Genomic DNA, 19870 nt, shown 5'->3' with positions numbered 1-19870 from the left:
AGAGGGGAAGCCAGCTGGTCTCTCTGCCGGGGAGAGGCGTCAAAATGGGGCGAGACGTTTCTCAGGAAGGCCCTGGACGCCGGGAACATAAGGTGGCTGGAGTACGGTGGAGCGGGGCGGGGCGGGGGGCTATTCCTCGATTCCAAGGCGTCGGGAGGGATTCGGGGTGTGCAGAGCGGTGGTCAACTACAATGACTGGAGGCTGGGAGACCAGGGGGAGGGAGGGCGGGAGGCGGCGTGATGGATGGAGGCCCGGCACTGGGCGGGTAACCCGATTCGAGCGGGGACCTGGCGGCACCGGACGGGAGGCAGAAGCCCGGCCGCACAGCGCGGGAGCGGACCACGGGGCGGTCCGGCAGCTTGCCGCTCGCGGAGCCCAGGGCGCAGGCGCGGGGCGGGCCGGCAGGCGAACCGCGCGCCGCACTAGCCCCGCCCCCTAGCCGCCCGCTGATTGGGACCGCCGCCGCGGGGCGGGGCCGGCGCCCACAGGGAGGGGCCCGCGCGGCGCCTGCGCAGCACGGGGCCCCGCGCGCGGGCGGGTGGGCGGAGCGGGCCCCCCGAGCGGGGGCTGGCGAGCGCGGGGAGGGGGCCGAGAGGGCGGCAAAGCCGGCGCGTGCCCGGCTGGGGGCGGAGGGCGGGGGCCCGCGGGCCGGAACAGCCGCGGCAAGTGGCGGCGGCGGCGACGGAGGCAGCTGAGGCGGCGGCGGCGAGCGGGGGTCCGGGCGGCGGCGGCGGCGGGCCGAGGAGCCGGGCGCGATGGAGCGGAAGAGGTGGGAGTGCCCGGCGCTCCCGCAGGGCTGGGAGAGGGAAGAAGTGCCCAGAAGGTCGGGGCTGTCGGCCGGCCACAGGGATGTCTTTTACTATAGGTGAATGAACGTGCCGGCCGGGCAGGGCCCCAACGGGCGCCTCCCAGCGGCCTCTGCGGCGGCCTGGGCGCCTCGACCCGGGCTGCGGCCTGGGCCCCGCGCGTGCGTCGTGCGTGCGTGCGTGCGTGCCGGCGCGCGGCGGCCCCGGGCCAGTGCGCGTGCGTGCCCCTCCCCCTCCCCCTCCCCCGCGGCCGCGTGGGGCGCGGGGCAGCGCGGGGCGGGCGGTGGCCTTTGTTCCGTGGCCGCGGCGGGCCGGCTGGCGGGGCGAGGGACGCCGGGCGCGGGCCAGACGCCGCTGGGAGGCGGGGGTGGGGGCTGGGCTGTCCCTTGGATCGGCTGGGCGCGCGCGCAGCCCGAGGCGGGGGCGCTCGGGGTGGGGGGCCGCCCCTCCGGAGAGCGCGCTGCGCTGGGCCGCGCCGCCTCCGGGAGCGGGGAGGGGACGCGCGGGACCGTGAGCCCCCCTTCCCCAGGCTCCCGGCCGGTGGAATAAAGAATCGGGGGGCGGCCGGCGGCCCACCCCAGACGGCCGGCCACCTGCTGTCTTCTCTCGGCCTGCTGTTTTCTTTCCGACTGCTGGAAGATGCTTTTGTTTCTGAGCCGGCTCTGATGACTCCCTCCCCCTCGCTCCAGGATCCTGGGGCGCCGTCAGCTCGCTGGGCAGAATAAAGCGGGATACCGGCCACGTGTTGAATGCGGGCCGGGTTCGTGCGGTTGCGCACGGGCCCAGAAGCTGCCCGCGTGAGGCCGAGGCGGGGTGGGAGTGCCGTTCCGTCCACCCAGCACTTGGGTCCCTCCCGGGCCTTTGCCGGCCCCACTGGGGAAGGAGTGGGGGAGGTGGGCTGGGAAGGGCTGGCGGCTGGGACCGTGTGAGGTCGGGCACTGAAGTGGTGTAACCACAGCATCTCCCCGGGACTGATGCCACTCCCTCGCCAGCTGTTGTAGTTCTGTCCTGGGGGTCCCTCCTTTCGTTCCAAGCATGCCTGTGTGTCCGTCTTTCCTCTTAGATCTAAAATGTGAAGCAGGTCTGCTTGGCTCCCTTGTTAACGACTCCGCAGCACCTGCTGACCGTGGGGCTCGGAGTCAGACCCGGGCCTTCCTCTCCTGGGCGACAGCACCAGCTGGCTCCCCGAGGTTCCCATAGTTACAGGAGAGGAGATCCGCTCAGAAGTGGGGGGATCTGTGAGGGCCAGTGATGGGGTGCTGGATTGAGGCTGGCGCAGCTCAGGGAGGGCCTCCCTGACGGGGTAGCACTGAGCTGGGAGGGGCTGTTCGGGCAGCGGGCATCCTGTGCAGAGGCCCCGGGAGGCTGAGCCAAGGTCAGCAGGGCTGGAGCACCTTGAGAACATTGCTCCGCCCCGTCCCCACCTCCGTGTGGGCCTCATAGGGCCTCAGCCAAATGGGGCCTTCCTCTGAGGCCCTGGACCTGAGCGTGGGGGTCTGGCAATGGGGAAAAGTTCCAAACGGGCTGGACAGATAAATTCTAGGGTTCCCATGACCACTGAGAGGCGGCCTGAGGGGAGGAAGTGGCGGGAGGGTCCTGTACCATTCCCAAGTCTTTGACCTGGATGACCCACTAGGCAGGTGGGTGTCACCTTCCCTCCCAGTGGGAGGTTTGGGGGATGTGATCTGGAATCCATGGTGTTTTCTGGAATGTGGGTCTCTGGCCTCTCCACCTACTGGAGCTCCTGCTGAACCAGGCAGCTGGGCAGGAGCATGGATAGATTTTCTAATTCTCTCAATGCAGAGGGAAGGTAGGGCACGAGGGCCTTGAGTCCAGCAGACCTGGTGTGGGGTCCAAGCCTTGTCCCTAGGAACACATGGGCCTCGATTTCCTTGTCCAGAGAGTGGAGGAAGGGAGTGTATTCTTTGCAAGATTGTCACCCCACAAATTGTTACCTGGGGGCTGACACATCAGCCTGCAGCCATGTATTTTCTTTGTGAAAATAATATCACTGTGACACTTTTTGTCCAGGCAGGAGGTTGAGGGTGTGCGGGAAGTTAGTACCCTGACCTCGGGGATAATTCTTTGGAGGGGTATGGAGTAGGGAGGACTTCTCCAGAAGATCTCATTTTGGAGGTAGAAATGTACTCAGGAAAAGCAGGAGGGGCTTAGCGGAGCAGCCCCCGTCCTTGGGGCAGCCGTCTGAGGTTGTACCTTGCTTGCTGTTGGGGCGTCACGGGTTTTGGGCCTCAATCGTCAGTGCCCGCTCACTGGTCCTGGCGACCCTCACAGCAGCCCTTTCTACAGATGGGAAGCCAGGCTGCGCTCAGTCCCGCATCCATCTCCTGGCCTGGGGATCAAGGCTGGGAGGCGGCTCCTCACGCCACAAGCCGCTTGACGGGCCAGCCGCAGCCCTCCGTCCCCACGCCTCTGGCTCCTGGTTTGTGCCCTCCAGCTTAGGCCCTGCTCCCAGAAAGGCCACAGTGCACTTTTATATAAATCCAGGTTGTTGTTTTCAATAAACCATCAGGGACATTTTCCTGTGTCGATGCTGATCTGCAGAACCTTTTTTTAAAAGTTGAGATATAGTCCCCATTCTGTCAGAAATGTGTAGTCTTGAGTAGTAGTTTAGTACATTCACAAAGTTGTGTAGCCATCACATCTGTCTAGTTCCAGAACATTCCATCACCCCAAAAGGAGCCCTTTGTCCATCAGCATCACCCCTCAATCTCTCCCCCAGTCCCTGGGATCTACTATCACACCTTCTTTTTTTTTTCTTTTTTTAACAGCTTTGTTGGGATTACGGTTCATATATGTACAGTTCACCCATTTGAAGTGTACAATTGAATAGTTTCTAGCATATTCACAGACAGGTGAATCTTCCACATTTCCCTCACCCCAAAAGAGCCCCAGACCCTTAATCATCAGTGCCTTGTACCCCCAGCCACTTACCTGTGCTCTTTGTCTATTTGCTGTTCTCATGTAGCATGGCAGGGGGGACTGGAGGCAGAGGAAGGCTGGCGAGTTTCATGGGGTCCTCTCCTTCCTCTGTGGCCATATCCGACCCCAGTTCCTTCCTGCTGTCCTGGGCATGTAGGCTCAGTGTGCGCATGAGCCAGCACAGCATGATGGAAAAGTGCATCATCCTGAAGGCAAGAGTCGGGCTCTGTGTGCTGGGCTCCTGGTCCTAGCAGACGGAACCAGGCCCAGGGGAATCGCCCGGCTTCCAGCCATGGCCCTGCTTGTCCAGAGGTCCTGGTGGGGATTCTAGAGGGGAGTGCAGCTGGCCGCCATGTGGGTCCTGACGTTGGAGGGGAGGGGGTTTCCTTCTGGCTGGCCCGGCTTCCATGCTGCCCTCCGTGGTCCCTAGGGGGGCTTAGGGGGCAGACATGCAGTTGCTGAATTAGAGGCTCATCCTAGAGATTTTTCGGGGGAGATCAACAAAATCAAGCACTTTTCAATCTCAGACTGATGAGCTGTTACTGAGAGCGACTGCTTGTTGAGTTGGTAGCAGTGACGTGTTTAGAGAGGCCCCGGGCCTGCTGGGCCCCACACAAGTGCTTTTTCTAACAGCCTGATGGAGATGCAGACCACATTCCGCACAGTTTAGCCACTAGAAGTGTGCACGTGAGTTTAGTGTATCACAGAGTCGTGTAACCTTCACCAGGGCCAACTTTAAAACATTCCGTCAACCCAAAAAGAAGCCCCGTCTCTCTTAGCGTCACTCCCAACCCCTACCCCCCCTGGCCCCCACGAGCCCCCTTCCCGTCCATGGATGAGCCTGCTCTGGACGTGTCACCCACGTGGACTCACACCCCGTGTGGCCTTCCGTGTCTGGTTCCCTCCCTGAGCGTCGTGGGCTCGGGGTCCGTCCCTGGGGCCGCGCGTGTGGGCGCCTCGCTCCTGTTCGCGGCCGCGGGATGTTTCCATGTGTTTGTCTGCTCACCACCTGATGGCCGAGTGACGCTCGCGTGCGTGAGGGACACGCTGTGTGTGTCTGTCCCCCCACCGGTGGACACTTGGGCTCTTTTCACCTCTTGCCCTCGATGAGTCCCTCTGCTCTGAACACCGGGGTGTAGTTTTGCATGAACACGTTCGTTCTTTCGGGTAGATGGGAGTGTGGGGTTGCTGATCAGTCCAAAGTGGCTGCAGTAGTTGGCGTTCCTGGGCCTGTGCTACTCGTTTGTCGTGCAGTCTCCCTGTGGGTCGGCATCGTTAGTCTCCTAGAGAGGTGGGTGGCCTCTAGGCTTCAGAACACCTGGTTTTGGATTTCCCAACAGGTCACACCTGAGCAGCTATTTGGGGTCCTGGCCCTGAATCTTAACGAGGTTTCACCGTCCGCCCCCCCAGCTACGATACCCTAGTCCCCAACACGGTACCCACGAGGAGACTGTTGGGGGTTGTCCCTCAAATACCTGTTATCCTGGAGTCCTTTCTCGAGAACACAGCCTAACTGTGTTTCCGAAATGTCAGCCAGGCTCCCGGAGCTGGGCTGCAGCCTTCTGCATCAGGGTGTTGATCCCTGCTCTCAGCGTTGGGGTCTGCTGGGGGCTCCAGTCGGGGGGCGGCACTGGGGAGAGGGCAAGGCTTGGCCCAGCACACCCTGCCCGCCGCTGACCCCTCTCTGTCCACAGCCCCAGTGGGAAGAAGTTCCGGAGCAAACCCCAGCTGGCACGGTACCTGGGGGGTTCCATGGATCTGAGCACCTTTGACTTCCGGACGGGCAAGATGCTGATGAGCAAGATGAACAAGAGCCGGCAGAGGGTCCGCTATGACTCGTCCAACCAGGTCAAGGTAAGCTGCAGGCCTCTGGGGGCGCCTGGCCAGCTCCGTCGGTGGAGCATGTGATCTTCGATCTTGGCGTCATGAGTTCAAGGCCCGTGTTGGGCATACAGGTTACTTTAAAAAAGTCCAAAAATTAAGGGGCACCTGGGTGGCTCAGTAGGTTGAGTGTTCAACTGTTGGTTTCAGCTCAGGTCATGATCTCCAGGTCCTGGGATCGAGCCCCGTGTCGGGCTCCCGGCTCAGCAGGGAGTCTGCTTCTCCTGCCTCTGACCTTCCCTCCTGCTATCACTCACGTGTGCTCTTTCTCTCTCAAATGAACATATAAAAAAACCTTTTTTTTTTAAAGATTTTATTTATTTATTTATTTATTTGAGAGAAAGCATGAGCGGGGTGGGGGGGAGACAGAGGGAGAAGCAGGCTCCCCACTGAACAGGGAGCCCGATGCGGGGCTCAATCCCAGGACCCTGAGATCATGACCTGAGCCGAAGGCAGACACTCAACCCAGTGAGCCACCCAGGCGCCCCTAAATAAAAAATCTTTAAAAAAAATAAATCTTGGTGTACCTGGGTGGCTCAGTCGTTAAGCGTCTGCCTTCGGCTCAGGTCATGATCCCAGGGTCCTGGGATGGAGCCCCACATCGGGTTCCCTGCTCCGCGGGAAGCCTGCTTCTCCCTCTCCCACTCCCCCTGCTTGTGTTCCCTTTTTCACTGTCTCTCTCTTTCAAATAAATAGATAAAATCTTAAAAAATAAATAAAAATGTAAAAAAATCTTTTAAAAAATTAAAAAAAAAAAACAACCCTGCTTTTGGGTGGAGAGAGAGAAGTTTCCACAATTCAGTTTATTTGCCGTGGTATTAAAGTCGTAACTATCTGTTGAGGGAAATTTGGGAGCTACAGAAAAGCAGAAGGAAGGAAAGAAAGCATCTTCGCTCGGTCCCTGGGAGAGGCCACAGGCCTGCGCTCCCCGGCTGTCCCCGGTGTGCCTGTCACTCTCCCCAAACCTGGCAGTGCGGGCATCGCTGCAGGGGCCTGGAAGGCAGCCCGTCTGCAACAGCTGATGGGCCGCGCACAGGGGCCCGGTGACACTGTCCACCAGTCCCTGACCGGGGGGGGCTCTGGTCCTGGCTGCGGGACAGCCCCAGCAGAGCCCCACCACGGCCCCACCGTGGACAGCAAATAGGGCCTGGGCTTGCCGTCGCCTCCAGCCCTGGGGGTGCCTCGGCGTGGGCTGGTGACCGAGGGACACGGGCTCTATTCCCCAAAGCCCACGGGGAGGGGTTTCCTCCGCTGCCTGGGAGAGCCCGCTGAGGACCCTGGGGCTGCGGTACCAGCTTGTGTGTGTCTGCAGGGCAAGCCCGACCTGAACACGGCCCTCCCTGTCAGGCAGACGGCATCCATCTTCAAGCAGCCAGTGACCAAGATCACCAACCACCCCAGCAACAAGGTGAAGAGTGACCCCCAGAAGGCTGTGGAGCAGCCTCGGCAGGTGAGCCCGCGCGCCCCACACACATCCCCAGGCGAGGTCGTGGCGGGCAGAGTGCTGCCTTGTGACCTGCCTCTCAAGAGCCAAGAGTTCTCTGTGCTTTTGAGCGTGTTTGCAAATGCCCAGGAGATAGCTGGCATGCAGGCGCTGGCTGGAGCCGGAGGCTGTGGGGCCGCTCCCAGGGAGGCCCCGTGTCATTTCCAGCCCCCTCGGTGGCATCGGGGTCGTCACCATCTAAGTAACCGCTCAGACCTGTGCGTCTGCCCCCACGCTTAGGACGTGCCTCTCCGCACGCTGTCCCCAGAGTCCCGTGGTGCTGTCGGGGTGTGAGCCCCTTGCACCTGCAGGGCCTGCCCTGGTGCCGGGCCACGGTGGGGCCTCTGGGGGCCTCGCAGCTCAGCCCTGCTGGACGGTGGACTTCTGAACTGAAGTTTCAGCATGAAGGGGGCTTTGCCTCCCCAGGGTTGTGCCATGTTTTGGGAACCATAGACCGTGAGCACCGACGGCAAGGCTGAGGTCCTGGGTTGGGGTTTCTCTGGCCTGGGAGGACAGGCCTGGCGGGAAATCCCATGGGTCCTACTGCACCCTTGTTCCCAAGCGGGTAGCTCTGGCACGTGGGGGTCAGAGGTCGTGCTGAGACTGCTATCCCGCATGTGGATGGGCCCCAGCTGTCATCGGGATTGGCCAGGGCTGCCTGTCGTGGGGGCACGTCCGTCAGCCTCACGTCTGTGTGTCTGGTGGCAGCTTTTCTGGGAGAAGAAGCTGAGTGGCCTCAATGCCTTTGACATCGCCGAGGAGCTCGTGAAGACCATGGACCTGCCCAAAGGCCTGCAAGGTAGGCCCGGGATAGAGGGGGACCAGGCGCAAGGAAGCCAGCGGTCTCTGCAGCGCGGTGAAGGACCGTAAATAGCGCGCCCTGGGCCGAGCGCCGCGCTCCTGCCGGGCTGGGAGGAAGGACAGGGCTCCCCCCGTGCAGCCTGGACCCAGGGCCCTGGTCCCCCGATCCTGGAGGCCACCCCACCTGTGCTGCAGCTCCCGAGCTGTGCCGGGGCCCTGCGAAGACTGGCCTGTGTGTGGTTTTGCTCCCACGCTGCGGAAAGGCCACCGCCCTGTGACGGACGGGCACGGCTCCTGCTTTTGTCAAGGGCCTGGGCGCCTATAGTAGGGAGTTGGGGACGACCCGAGGCTCGGGGGGAGGCTCAGGTGCCCAGTGGTGACCCTGCTGTCCCCGGTAGGCGTGGGGCCTGGCTGCACGGATGAGACCTTGCTGTCGGCCATCGCCAGCGCGCTGCACACTAGCAGCATGCCCGTCACCGGGCAGCTCTCGGCCGCCGTGGAGAAGAACCCCGGGGTGTGGCTCAACACGGCCCAGCCCCTCTGCAAGGCCTTCATGGTGACCGACGAGGACATCAGGTACTGCCCCGCACACCACCCCCATACCGGTGCCCGTGGCCGGCGCGCACCCTGCCGGATGTGAGCGCTCCTGTCTCCCCACAGTCCCGCTTCCCTGCTGACGCTCTCTGGGGCGCGGGGGCTCGGAGCAGACGCAGCCACAGCGAGGGCGGGTTTGGAAAGCTTCAGCTGGAGCTCTCCCGCGAGTCTTGGTGCAGAGCAGGCCGGGGGCGAGGAGCGTCCTAGCTCTGTAGGAATGTTCTCGGGAAGAGAAAGTGGCTCTTCACCTACGTGCACAGGCTCGCAGTGTGGCCTGCCCATCCTCGGGCACACGAGGCCTGGCAGGTGCCTGGCCAGGGGGGCTCCAGAGTGGCATGGGATGGGCGGGGTGGCGCCAGACGTGCCAGAGGCCCCGAAGGCCAGCCCGAGTTTAGGCTGGACCCTGCGGCCGGTGGGCCCCGGAAGGGTTTCCCAGCTGAGCCAGGGAGCAGGTGCAGGGGGTCGGGGCAGGAGGCAGCCCCGAGCTGGAGTCCTCTGGGAAGGCATCCTGGTGAGGAGATAGTTGAAGCTAGCAGCAGGACAAGAAACATCTAGAAGCTCTGGACGAGTGGAACCTGTGTTCTCTCGACTGAAGCGTCAACGCACAGCTGAGGTCAGAATGAGTTAGGGGACTCTCTGTGGACCTCACTCAGAGAAGGGGCTGGAAACACAGTAGTCGTGGCCAAGACTGGCTTACAGGTGGGGACGTAGGCGGGCGGGCTTCCTGTGTCGGGCCTGGGGCTTGGAAGCCGTGTGGGTACAGGAGAGAGCCCCGTGCCCTGCACGCGGAAGACACGGAATCGCCCAGAGGCCCGCAGAGGATCTCGTTTCCGGGGAGTTGGAAGTATAAGAAAACACAACCGTCTGGAAAGACTAGCGGGTTTTTAAAGCCAAGCAGAACTTCTAGAAAGGAGAACCTTGTGTCATGGGTTAGGTGGTAGATTTGGTCTGGGTGGGGGGGGGGGTGGCTGCCAGAAGATGGGGCCGACGTTTGCCAGGCCTGGCGACAGACACAGTGCTGGTTCGTGTTCCCGTTCTGGTGAGGGTCTCGGCCTCAGGGAGGGAAGGCCGGCGGCTTTCTGGACGGCCGTAACAGAAGGCAAAAGACCCGAGAAAGCCGTTCTCCGTCTAGCATTCTCCAGCAAAATCCCCTCACCCACCAGGAGACTCACCCTGGCTAGCCGCGGTGACCGAGCACCGTTGTCCACTTTCTTTGCAAACCGTGCTCAAGCGACAGGAAAGGGAGTCAGGTGTGCGCGTGCGCTGGGCCCCAGCAGGTGCTAACTGACGCGGAGGGGAGCGGGGGCCCCCGCCACAGGGTCGCCCCAGCGGAGGTGGAGTGCAGGGCCCAGAAGCTGAGCCAGAGGCCAGCTCGCTGTGCGCGGGCCATTCTGCACCCGGGATGAGGGGCGAGGGCGGAGGACGCCCCCTGCCGGCCTGGCACCCTTGCGCCCGGCCACCGTAGCCCGTGCGTCCCCAGGAAGCAGGAGGAGCTGGTGCAGCAGGTGCGCAAGCGGCTGGAGGAGGCGCTGATGGCCGACATGCTGGCCCACGTAGAGGAGCTGGCCCGGGACGGCGAGGCGCCGCTGGACAAGCCCGGCGCCGACGAGGACGAGGACGAGGATGAGGACGAGGACGAGCCCGACCAGGACCAGGAGATGGAGCACGTCTAAAGCAGGTGCCGGCTGGCCGGGTGGGTCCCAGGCCACAGCTGGTGCTTAGACGGTGACCGTGGGGACGAGGGCTGTGCCCCGTGCAGGGCGGCAGCTGTGCTGGTCCCCCGGAGGGCAGCTCCCAGTCAGGGCGCTGATGGCGCCCCCTCCCTGTCTTTCCAGAGGCCCCGTGGAGCCTGCCTGCAGGGAGCCTCCTGCAGACTCCGCCTTCTCCACGCTTGGACCATGCTCTGTGGCCCGGCCCAGGACGATGGCGGCCCCTCCTAGGCCCTCCCAGGCGTGTCCCCTCCCCTGGGCCCACGGGGGCACGGCTGGAGGGCAGCCCCTGCCTGACGGGCCCCCCACGTTGGCTCTTCTCTGAAGGGCCGGGGTCCGGAAGTGTCCGCCGGCCCTGGGCCCGCCTGCAGGAGGCCCCCCTCGGCGCTGTCACTCCACCTGGACTCGGGGCCGGCCTCGTCCCCACAGCCGCATCACATAGGACGGCTGCCACCAGGCGGCCTGCGAGGGTCCCCAAGGGGCTGGAGAAACAGTTTTCGGAACAGTCCCACCTCCCGATCCCCGTGTGTGAGGGACGCCATTCCGGGGTCCGCACGCCAGCCCTCCAAGGAGGGGGTGCCCACCAGCGGGCGAAGCCGTCACGGCTCGGAGCTCATCTGGAGGCAAACGGCACAACCCAGACGTTGTCCTTCAATAAATCCGTGACACAAACGAGGCTGGACGTCCACATAACTGCTTAGCCTTTGTGTGTGCTGCACGTGGATGCGAACTCTCGCCTTCGTGTCGGGAACCCTCACTGTCCGCAGCGCGGCCGACCCGGCCTGAGGGTCAGCCAGCCGCCGGCGACGGCGACGGCGAACTGCTCGCGGCCGACGCACCAGGCCGGGGCTCCAAGGCAGCTGGGCCGTCGGCCGGCCTCCCTTCCCCTCCCTGTGTAGCGGGGACGTCCCGCCCAGCGCTCGGGGCCAGAGCAGGTCCTGGGCCGCGGCTCCTCCGAGGTCCCATCTTGGGGTGCGTTCTGTGGCCTGGCGTTTCCAAGCACCCGGTGCCCAGAGCAGCAGCCTCTGGGGAGCTCTGGGCGCAGGGGGCGTCGGAATCGTGGTCCTTCATCCCTGCCCCCTCCTAGCCTGAGTGCCTTGGGTGAGGGGCGCCCTCCTGTCCCCGCTCGGCCCTGGCCCGCAGCCGGAGACCGTCGGGAAGGACCTGGGTCGCTGCCTGTGTGGCTGTCACTCCGGCTGATGCACAGGGTGGGGGCGATGGCGGGAGCCACCCGCTCGTCCGAGGACGCTGGCCCAGCACGGCACATTGGCAGCATCCTTCCAGTCAAAGCACAAATCCTCCAGAACCACCCACGAAGGCCGTCTGAGCGCGCGTGGCCGGCGTGCTGGGGGGGCCGGGCCACCACCGGCCTCGGGAAGGCCTCTCCCCTGAGGCCACACATCGTCCTGCCCTTCACGGAGGCCGCAGCCACTGAAGGAGCTCCGTCTGGGGCTGGCCCCTGTGTGGGCCTGAGGTCCAGGTGCCCGGAGCCCTGCCCAGCGGAAAGGACTGCGGGGCCCGGGAGGCACCCTGTCCTGTGGGCGACCGTTGAATAAAGCCATCTCGGTGAGTGTGGTTTGAAGCCTTGCTTTAATTCTGAAGACCCAGAGCCTTTGTGTCCAGGGGAGATGGACCCCCGCCCGGGCCTTCGGCGCCTAGTGTCCTGTTTGTCACCTTATCGTGGGCTGGGTGATGGAAGGGGACCCAGGGGACCGACTGGCCTTTCCCAGGGAGGGTGGGGTTCAGCTCCCAGCACCTGTAGTGAAAGAGCCAGTTTGGCCAAGGTTTCCAGAAGATGCAGAGCCCCCAGGGCCCCCTGCTGCCCGGACTGGAGACCCCCACGTGCGCTCCGTCCCAGCTCTGCATTGTGGGGGGCCTGTGCCAGGAGCTCAGGCGGGGAGTCCCCCCTGGGCCAGCACTGGCGAGATGATTGGGAAGGGGGCCCGCATGATAGCGCCCCTACCGTCCCCGGTGCCCGGCCACCACCTGCCCTGCCTGGGCCCCCTCTACTCCACGCCCCTGCCACACGGTCGCTCCACAGGCTTTGGCTCTACCCTGCAGTGAGCACCGCCCTCCTGGAGGGGGCCCAGCTCCCAGAGGGGAAACAGGCTCAGGGTAGCAACTTGCCCGGGGCCGCCAACTGGAGAGGTCCAGCCTGGCTGAGAACTTGGGTCTCCCCGACTCCGGACCCACAGAGGCCCTGCGGGGCCGCGAATCTCGGGACCTCAGAAGCTAGGACAGGGTCCAGCGTCCCAGCCCCACAGTAGGGCCCTCCAACCCCCAGAGCCCGTCCTGACCCTGAGCTGGGGTCCCCCACGAATCCTCTCCTCTCCCTAGAGGGACCCCCGGCGGCAAGGGCCGAGGAAGGGGCTCCCAGGCAGCCAGGTCACCCGGTGCGCCCAGCTCCAACATCTCCCAACGCCACCTGCTGGGTGCCAGGGTTTCAGCACCATCAGCTCCGATGTCCACACCACAGACCAGAACCACCCCCTTGTCTCCACCCGGTGCCCAGCCGCCCCCACTCCAAGGCAGGCACAGAGCTTTCTGAACCATGCTGCACCCCACCCCGCACAACAGTCCTGGGACACCTCCTCATCTGTGCGAGCCTCCCGCGGCCGCTGCGACAGGTCACGGCCAACTTGGCCACTTAAAACCACACGGATTGATTCTCTGACAGTTTGGGTTCAGAAGTCCTAAAACCCCGGCGCAGGCAGGGCTGGTCCCCCCGGGGCCCCCGGGAGACCCAGCTCCGGCCTCTTCCTGGCCTGCGGCCCCCCCTCCATCCTCACCGCCAGCAGCGCGGGGTCTGCCCATCTCCGGGACTCCCACCCTCTGCCTCCCCCTCGTGAGGGCCTCCTGAGGACGCCGGGCCCCCCAGGAACCCAGGGTCACCCCCTCCTTGGGGGCCCTGATAAGGTCCCCTCTGCCACATGAGGGGACATGTCCACAGGTCTTCCCAGGACAGGGGTGTCTTTGGGGGACTTAGTTGTCAGACCGTATTACCCCGAAGATAAGATTCCTTATCTCTTTGGGCAGCCCGCAGCCTTGACCATCTCTTCCTTCCTTCCAAGCTTGCTCCAGCCCCCCGGCCTTCGTCCATGTTGTCCCTCAAGAGGAATGAGCAGTTGCTACAGAAGCCCAGGAACGGGTCGAGCTCAGGATCCACCAAGTTTGAGGAGGAAGGGACCCTAAGGGTGACCTAAGGCAGTGACGCGAACAGAACAAGTTGGGAGATTACTGGTCGAGACCTGGCCGGATGGGCTGGAGCGGAGGGACCAGCTTGCTCAGATTTCTAGAATAGTCCAGTGGGATGGCCACCAGCCACATACGGCGGTATCATTTTCAATAGGTTACAACTAATTAAACATCCCATTCCTCGCACCCAGGCCTGGTGGCTACTAAAGCGGACACAGCACATGGAGAACGTTCCATCATCTGGAAAGTTCTATTGCCCAGTACCGTTCTAGAACAGGGACTCTCAGCCTTTGCTGGGGGGGATGCTCAGACGCTGCTGTAAGATCAGGTAAGGCTTGGTCCAGATTCAGGCACTTAAAACGTGGAAATAACCCCAGGGTCTATCAACAAACAAACGGAAATGGCCGGACAGGAGCGAGGTGCGGACACGCGCTGCCCTGGGGACGGATCCTGAGCCCAGAACGTCCGGGGAGGGAACCGGACACACAAGGCTACTGTGGGTTTTTTGTTCCAATGTGATGTTAATTTTATGCCGAGGGACACCCAGACAGCTGGTAAACGTGAGTTCTGGGGGTGCCCATGGCTGTGTCCGGAAGAGATGAGCATTTCTTCAGCGGACGGAGTGAAGACCTCGTCCCGTCCACACGGGCACCATTCACCAGGGGCCCGAACGCGACACCGGGTGGAGGAAGGGCAAACTGCTCTCCTCTCCCAGAGCTGAGCCGACCATGCTCCTCGACTGAATCATGCCCTGGGCCCTCCTGGGTCTGCGGCTTGGCTCCCTAAGCACGGGAGCCAGTCCCCTTGTCTCCCCTTGGAGATCTCTCCTTAGATCCTACTGGTCCTGTTTCTCTGGGGAGCCCTCACACAGCCAGAGTGCGAACCTATGGACGTGAAAGGTCAGGAGAGGTCAATCCACAGAGACAAAGTGGGTGCGCGGGCACTGGGGGCTCCAGGGCTGGGCGGGGGTTGCTGCCCATGGGATGGGGTTTCTTGTTTGGGTAACGATAATGTTCTAAGACCAACAGTCGTGATGATCGCACAAATTCTCAAATTTACTAAAAACCATTCAACGGTCTACTTTAAAAGACCAAACTTTGATGCACACGAATTATCTCTCAGTTTTAACAATAAGAAAATTTCAGGGTCTTAGGGAACCTGAAGTGTGTGCAGAGATCCCATTCCTCGGACAGTTAGGAAGGAGCCTGAGGGTCCCCCAAATGGCTGTGGGTAGAGCAGGTGGCCCGCAGTGTGGACACGCAGCTGCCTGGCCAGGAATCTTTAAAAAAAAAAAAAGACAAACATTAACTTAGGCTGAGTTCAAGAAACGTGCCACGGGGAGACAGCGCAAAGCAAGTCCGTTAACGTGAAACTGCAGAAGAGGCAAAGATGCTCCCAGGGGCCGGCGGCGTGGGGAGGCCCAACAGCAAGGGGGCGGACACAGCTTTCCGGGGTGTCGACCTGGGCAAGCAGAGCTGATCAGTCAGTCGGACAGTAAAAACAGGTGTGTTTTCTGAAACTAATATAACACTGTCTGTTAGCTAACTGGAATTCAAATAAACACTTGGGGGGGGGGAAGCTGTGTTTCATTGCGTGTAAACTGTCTCAACAGCATCTGATTTGCAAAGTTTAACTTGCATCCACCCCCAAACTGCCCCCAGCACACATTCTGATAAGCGACAAGGCGGAAAATAGAAACTGTCCAGGGAAGACGGTTCTGTGGTTTTATATTCTTTGGCCATTTTTTCCCCTTGACTATTTCTTATTCTTTCAAAATGTGCCCACGGAGGGAGGGCGCCGCTGCCCCCCCAGCTTGGGCAGCACTGAGCACACACCCGGGCTCCCCCCGCGGGCGCCCCGGGAGCCCCACCACGGCGTTTCTGCTCTCTATTACAGCATTTCCCCAACGTTTGAAGAACTGTTCAAAAAAAAAAAAAGTTAAAAACAAAGAGGTGAACTATCACTAAAATCCTCCTGAGGGAAAATAACCATGCCCAGCCTCATGCAACCCAGAGCAGACCCTCTTTTGCTGGTTTTGTTGGTTTCTTTTGGCATTTTCCTTCATGCTGCTTTTTATCCTTCTTGCTCTCCAGCCCCCGGCCCCCACAAGCCCCCTTCCCGTCCGCGGATGAGCCTGTTCTGGACGTGTCACCCACGTGGACTCACACCCCGTGTGGCCGTGTCTGGGTCCCTCCCTGAGCGTCGTGGGCTCGGAGTCTGTCCCCGGGGCCGTGCGTGTGGGTGCCTCGCTCCTGCTCGCGGCCCAGTGATGCTCTGGTGCGTGGGGGACCGTGTATCCGCGGACCCACGGATGGACGCCTGGGTTGTCTACACGTTCAGGCTTCGGTGAACACGGGGGTGTGTCTGCTTCAGTCCATTTTCAGTTCTCTGGGTTCATGGCGGGTGGGGCTGCTGGGGCTGTCCCTGGCACGCCCTGCTCCATTCTTGGCACCCCTGCCTCCCAGGGGTTTGTCACCAGCCCCCCCAGCCCCAGGCAGCTCCAGCAGGGGTCCCGTCACGAATTCCCTCACGTTCCCAAGCACCTGCTGCAGGTCAAAGTAGAGAGAAGGGAAAGCCGACTTCTGGGGCCCACCCCACCTCGTGGGACTTTCATGCTGTTTTCATTTACAGACATCTCCAAATGCATCTCTCAAAGGACAGTTTTTAAAACTTAAAAATACGTTTTTGTTTTTTTTTTTATCATGGAAGGTTCTGAAATGCAGCAAACAGACAAGTGCAGCCCAGGGGCTGCCACCCGGCCTCGGGAAGGCCGCTCAGGGCCCACACCACCTCCCAGCACCGTCCCCTGCCTGCACGTTATCCCAGCCCTCTACCAGAGGGATCTCCGACACAGAGCAGAGTCGGCCGGATCAGACAATGACCATCGTCCGCACACCACGTGCACCAGCCACACGGGTTGGCATGGAAGGGTAAGCGGTTCTCAGCACCCAGGGACTCTGTCTGAGGACGGTTTTGGTCGTCCTGCCTGGGGAGGTATTGTGGGTTGCACTGTATCTCCCCAGAAAAGACTGTCCATGTCCCAACCCTCAACCTGGGAATGGGAGTTTTCTTGGAAATAGGGTCTTGGCAGATGTGATTAGTTAAGATGAGGTCACACTGGAGTAGGGCGGTCCTGAACCCTCATGAGATAGAGATGTGGACGCAGACGCACGGGGAGAAGCTGCGTGATCGCGGACGCACACCAGGGCGATGTGCCCACAGCCAAGGGACGCCGAGGATGGCCAGCCACGCAGCAGCTGGCAGAGGCAGGAAGGACCCTCCCTGGAGTCTTCAGAGAGCCAACGGTCCAGCCATACCTTGACCTGGGACTTTTGGGCCCCAGGACTTGGAGAGAATACATTGGTGTTCAAAGCCACCCAGTTTGTGGTAATTTGCTAAGACCACAGAAAAGTAAGTGCAGGGGTGGGGTGCTGATGGCTCTGGGAATCACACAGTGGGGGCCAGGGATGCGGCCACACACAGTGCCAGCACAGCCCCCACCAGGCTGGCCACCCACCTTTTACCTGCGGCATCGCCCACCTCTGCCCATCCCTCACTCCATCCTGTTTCTGGTGTGCTTCAAACCATGCCACGGACACCACCTTCTGCCTCCTAAATACGTCAGTGTGCAGACTGCTCATCCATCGGTCACTGGTTTACAGATCTTTTTATTTTTTTCAAAAGACTTCATTTATTTGGGGCGCCTGGGTGGCTCAGTCATTAAGCGTCTGCCTTCGGCTCAGGTCATGGTCCCAGGGTCCTGGGATCAAGCCCCACATCGGGCTCCCTGCTCCGCGGGCAGCCTGCTTCTCCCTCTCCCACTCCCCCTGCTTGTGTTCCCTCTCTCGCTGTGTCTCTCTCTGTCAAATAAATAAAATCTTTAAAAAATAAATAAATAAATAAATAAATAAATAAAATCTTAAAAAAAAAAAAAAGATTTTATTTATTTGACAGAGAGAGGGAACACAAGCAGGGGGAGCTGCAGCAGAGGGAAAGGGAGAAGCAGGACCCTGGGATCATGACCTGAGCCGAAGGCAGTCACTTCACCGACTGAGCCACCCAGGCTCCCTCAAGTGCGCCACCACAGGGCCATTCCTGCCCAATCCCTACAGACACCCAACAGGCCAGCATGTGCACATCCTGACTCCGTGGAGCCCCGGTTCCCCTCTCTCTTCTGACTCCTAATCTGCTTGTTGTCAAACAGCCTCCTTTTGGAATTGGCAGTAGTCTTGGCTCCTGATGGCTGGCTGGCCACGGCCAAAGGCTCGCCAGTCCCCCAGCCGCACCCTCCAGAGCCCCCTGCACACAGCTCGGCACCGTCCCAGTCCACTCGCCTCCCCGGGCCAGCACCTGTGTCATCATTCACCTCCTCCCTCGTCTTGCTGGGGAGCATCCTGCAGGATGCTGAGCTGATTGGTGAAGACCTCACTGGCCTGAAACATCTTGATTCTTCCTCCCACTTGACTCAGACCTTGGGGTCAGCCATCCCTTTCCCCTGGAACCCAGGCCTTCTTTTTCCTGATCGTTCGGAATATGGCCTGGAAGCACTCGGGAGTCCCAGCTCCACAAACTCGTCTTCCCAGGACAAGCTGCGGGCTCTTGGCTACCGCCTACTATGATTTCTTGGACAACTTCCCTCCATTTCCCCTCTGCTCTCTCTGGGATTCTTGAACTGTTCCTCTGTTTTTTCTCCCTCCTCTCCCAGTTCTCACTTGTCTTTTTGCCTGACTTTCTAGATTTCTCCAACTTGAGTCTTCCAACTTCCTGCTCCAGTTTTAATGCCGGCTACCGTGCTAACTCCCAAGCCCTGTCTCGTTCTGTCTTCCTCCGTCACCTTCCCGTTGGCTGGATGCCCGCAGTGTGAGCAGAGCCTGCACGCCCCCCAGGAACGCTGGTGTCTCCAGGGGGCGGCCGGCAGCTGGGGGCAGGGTCCCCCAGGCCACTCTGTCCTTGTTTCTCCTCCATCGGCGGATGCTGCCTCCCCTCCCAAGACCTCCAGAGGGAGGGACATGTGTATGGGGCCTGGGAGCAGAAAGGCACCCAGCTCATCTGAAGACTTCTCCACGGCGACTGATGGGGTCAGGGGGTGCTTTGAGGAACACATATATGTGGCTGCATGACCTCCAGAAGCGCATCCCGGAGCACACCATGCTGTGTCACCACCAAATTATTCTCCCGTCGCCCGGCTCGAATGCCCTATCCTCCAGTTTTGACTTCTCCCTACCCCAGCTCCCTCCTGAGCCCCCTTCTCAGCGCTTACCCCCTGCTCCCTTTTGTTTCTCCCTCTCCTTCCTCCAGCTCACCCAAAGGGCAGCCCACCTGCCTCCGCCCTGGCTGGGGCCCCAGGAAGGGGGATCAGCATGCACCAAGGCCTGGCCCTGACAAAAGGCAGTGATGGTGAGTGCTGGGGGTGGCGGGAAAGGGGGACCTGAGGCTGGCCAGCTGGGCCTGGAGCACCAGTGGACATTTCTGTGGGGGAGATGGGGACAAGGCCTGTGGCCGGGTAACAAGGAGGGTGTGCCGGGATGTGTCCAGAAAGCACAGCAGATCTGCAGGTCCCTCCAGGTCCTCTGGGAACTTGGTCCCATGGGGAGGGGACAAGACATAAGTTATTTTGAAGTAATTAAGACTCACGAGTGTTCAAGTGCACAAAAGAGAAGTCTGGGACCCTGAGAGAGGATCTTGGGCTGGATGTGACTTGGGGGGTCAGGAAAAACATTTTAGGCAGCGGCAACAAGGCAGGGAGGCGCGAGGGCCCTAATCAGAGGCACCTGTCAGGGCAGTCTGAGCGGGTGGGGAAAACTCACAGGAGGCTCAGGCGCCACATGGGGCAGGGGATGGGGTTCCCCGGTCAGGGGGAGAGGGGCTGGCAGGCAGAAGGGGCAGGCCGCTCACACTCCCACCTAGGCAGCTGGTGTCCTCCGCCCCAGGTCCCCCAGCCAGTAAGGAACCCGCGCCGGGGTCCGCTGGGAGACTGGGGCAGATGCACCGGCTGAGGTCCAGCCTGCTCCCAGCCCATGGATCGTGTGAGAGCTCCTTCCCCCACCGCGGAGAACAGAAGACCCCGAACGGCAGCTGCAGGGAGGGCCGCTGGGGCAGGGGGGCTCTGGAGGTGGAGACGCAGGCAGGGCGCCCGGCGCCCCGGGACCAGCAGGGTCCTCTGGCCGGCGGAAACCAGCCCAAGCCGGGAAGCTCCGCCGCCCACGTGGCCGAAGCTCGGGCTCGGGCAGCCCCCACCCCGGGGCGCCCACCCGGGGCCGGGTGCGCGCGGGCCCGGGCCGCGGGAGGGACCGCGAGCTGAGGGTTGGGGGGGCGGCGCCGGGGGGCCCCGCGGGCACCTACCTGCGGCCGCGCCCGCGCCCCGCGTCCCGCCACGTGACCGCGCCCCGCCCCGCGCGCGCGTGCGCCCTGCCTGCGCGCCATTGTTGGCCGCGCGCGCGTCACGGGGCGTGGCGGGGCG

The 19870-nt window shown here is 62.0% G+C and overlaps 2 protein-coding genes across 4 annotated transcripts in view; both read left to right on the top strand.

Moving 5' to 3' along the window:
* Positions 1-669: 669 nt before the first annotated feature.
* Positions 670-15080, top strand: MBD3 (methyl-CpG binding domain protein 3). Of its 3 annotated transcripts, none has more exons than XM_032394763.1 (8): positions 670-866; positions 5442-5601; positions 6941-7078; positions 7820-7910; positions 8311-8488; positions 9987-10184; positions 10342-11781; positions 13287-14914. In XM_032394763.1, exons 1-6 carry the CDS (start codon positions 757-759, stop codon positions 10177-10179), a joined length of 870 nt encoding a protein of 289 aa, XP_032250654.1. In that variant the 5' UTR covers positions 670-756; the 3' UTR covers positions 10180-10184; positions 10342-11781; positions 13287-14914. The 3 variants fall into 3 exon arrangements, with proteins under 3 accessions (XP_032250654.1, XP_032250655.1, XP_032250653.1); XM_032394764.1 differs by having other exon boundaries at positions 695-770; XM_032394762.1 differs by lacking the exon at positions 670-866 and adding an exon at positions 4645-5038 and having other exon boundaries at positions 13287-15080.
* Positions 15081-18770: 3690 nt separating this feature from the next.
* Positions 18771-19870, top strand: part of MEX3D (mex-3 RNA binding family member D) — a 9504-nt gene continuing 8404 nt past the window's right edge. Inside the window, exons 1-2 of the mRNA XM_032394557.1 lie at positions 18771-18807; positions 19341-19534. Coding sequence (XP_032250448.1) covers positions 18771-18807; positions 19341-19534 — 231 coding nt within the window. The remainder of the gene's footprint in view (positions 18808-19340; positions 19535-19870) is intronic.

This window comes from Phoca vitulina, unplaced genomic scaffold (assembly GCF_004348235.1).
Source record: "Phoca vitulina isolate PV1807 unplaced genomic scaffold, GSC_HSeal_1.0 scaffold81, whole genome shotgun sequence".
NCBI lineage: Eukaryota > Metazoa > Chordata > Mammalia > Carnivora > Phocidae > Phoca > Phoca vitulina.
This window is presented reverse-complemented; position numbering and strand designations above follow the sequence as displayed.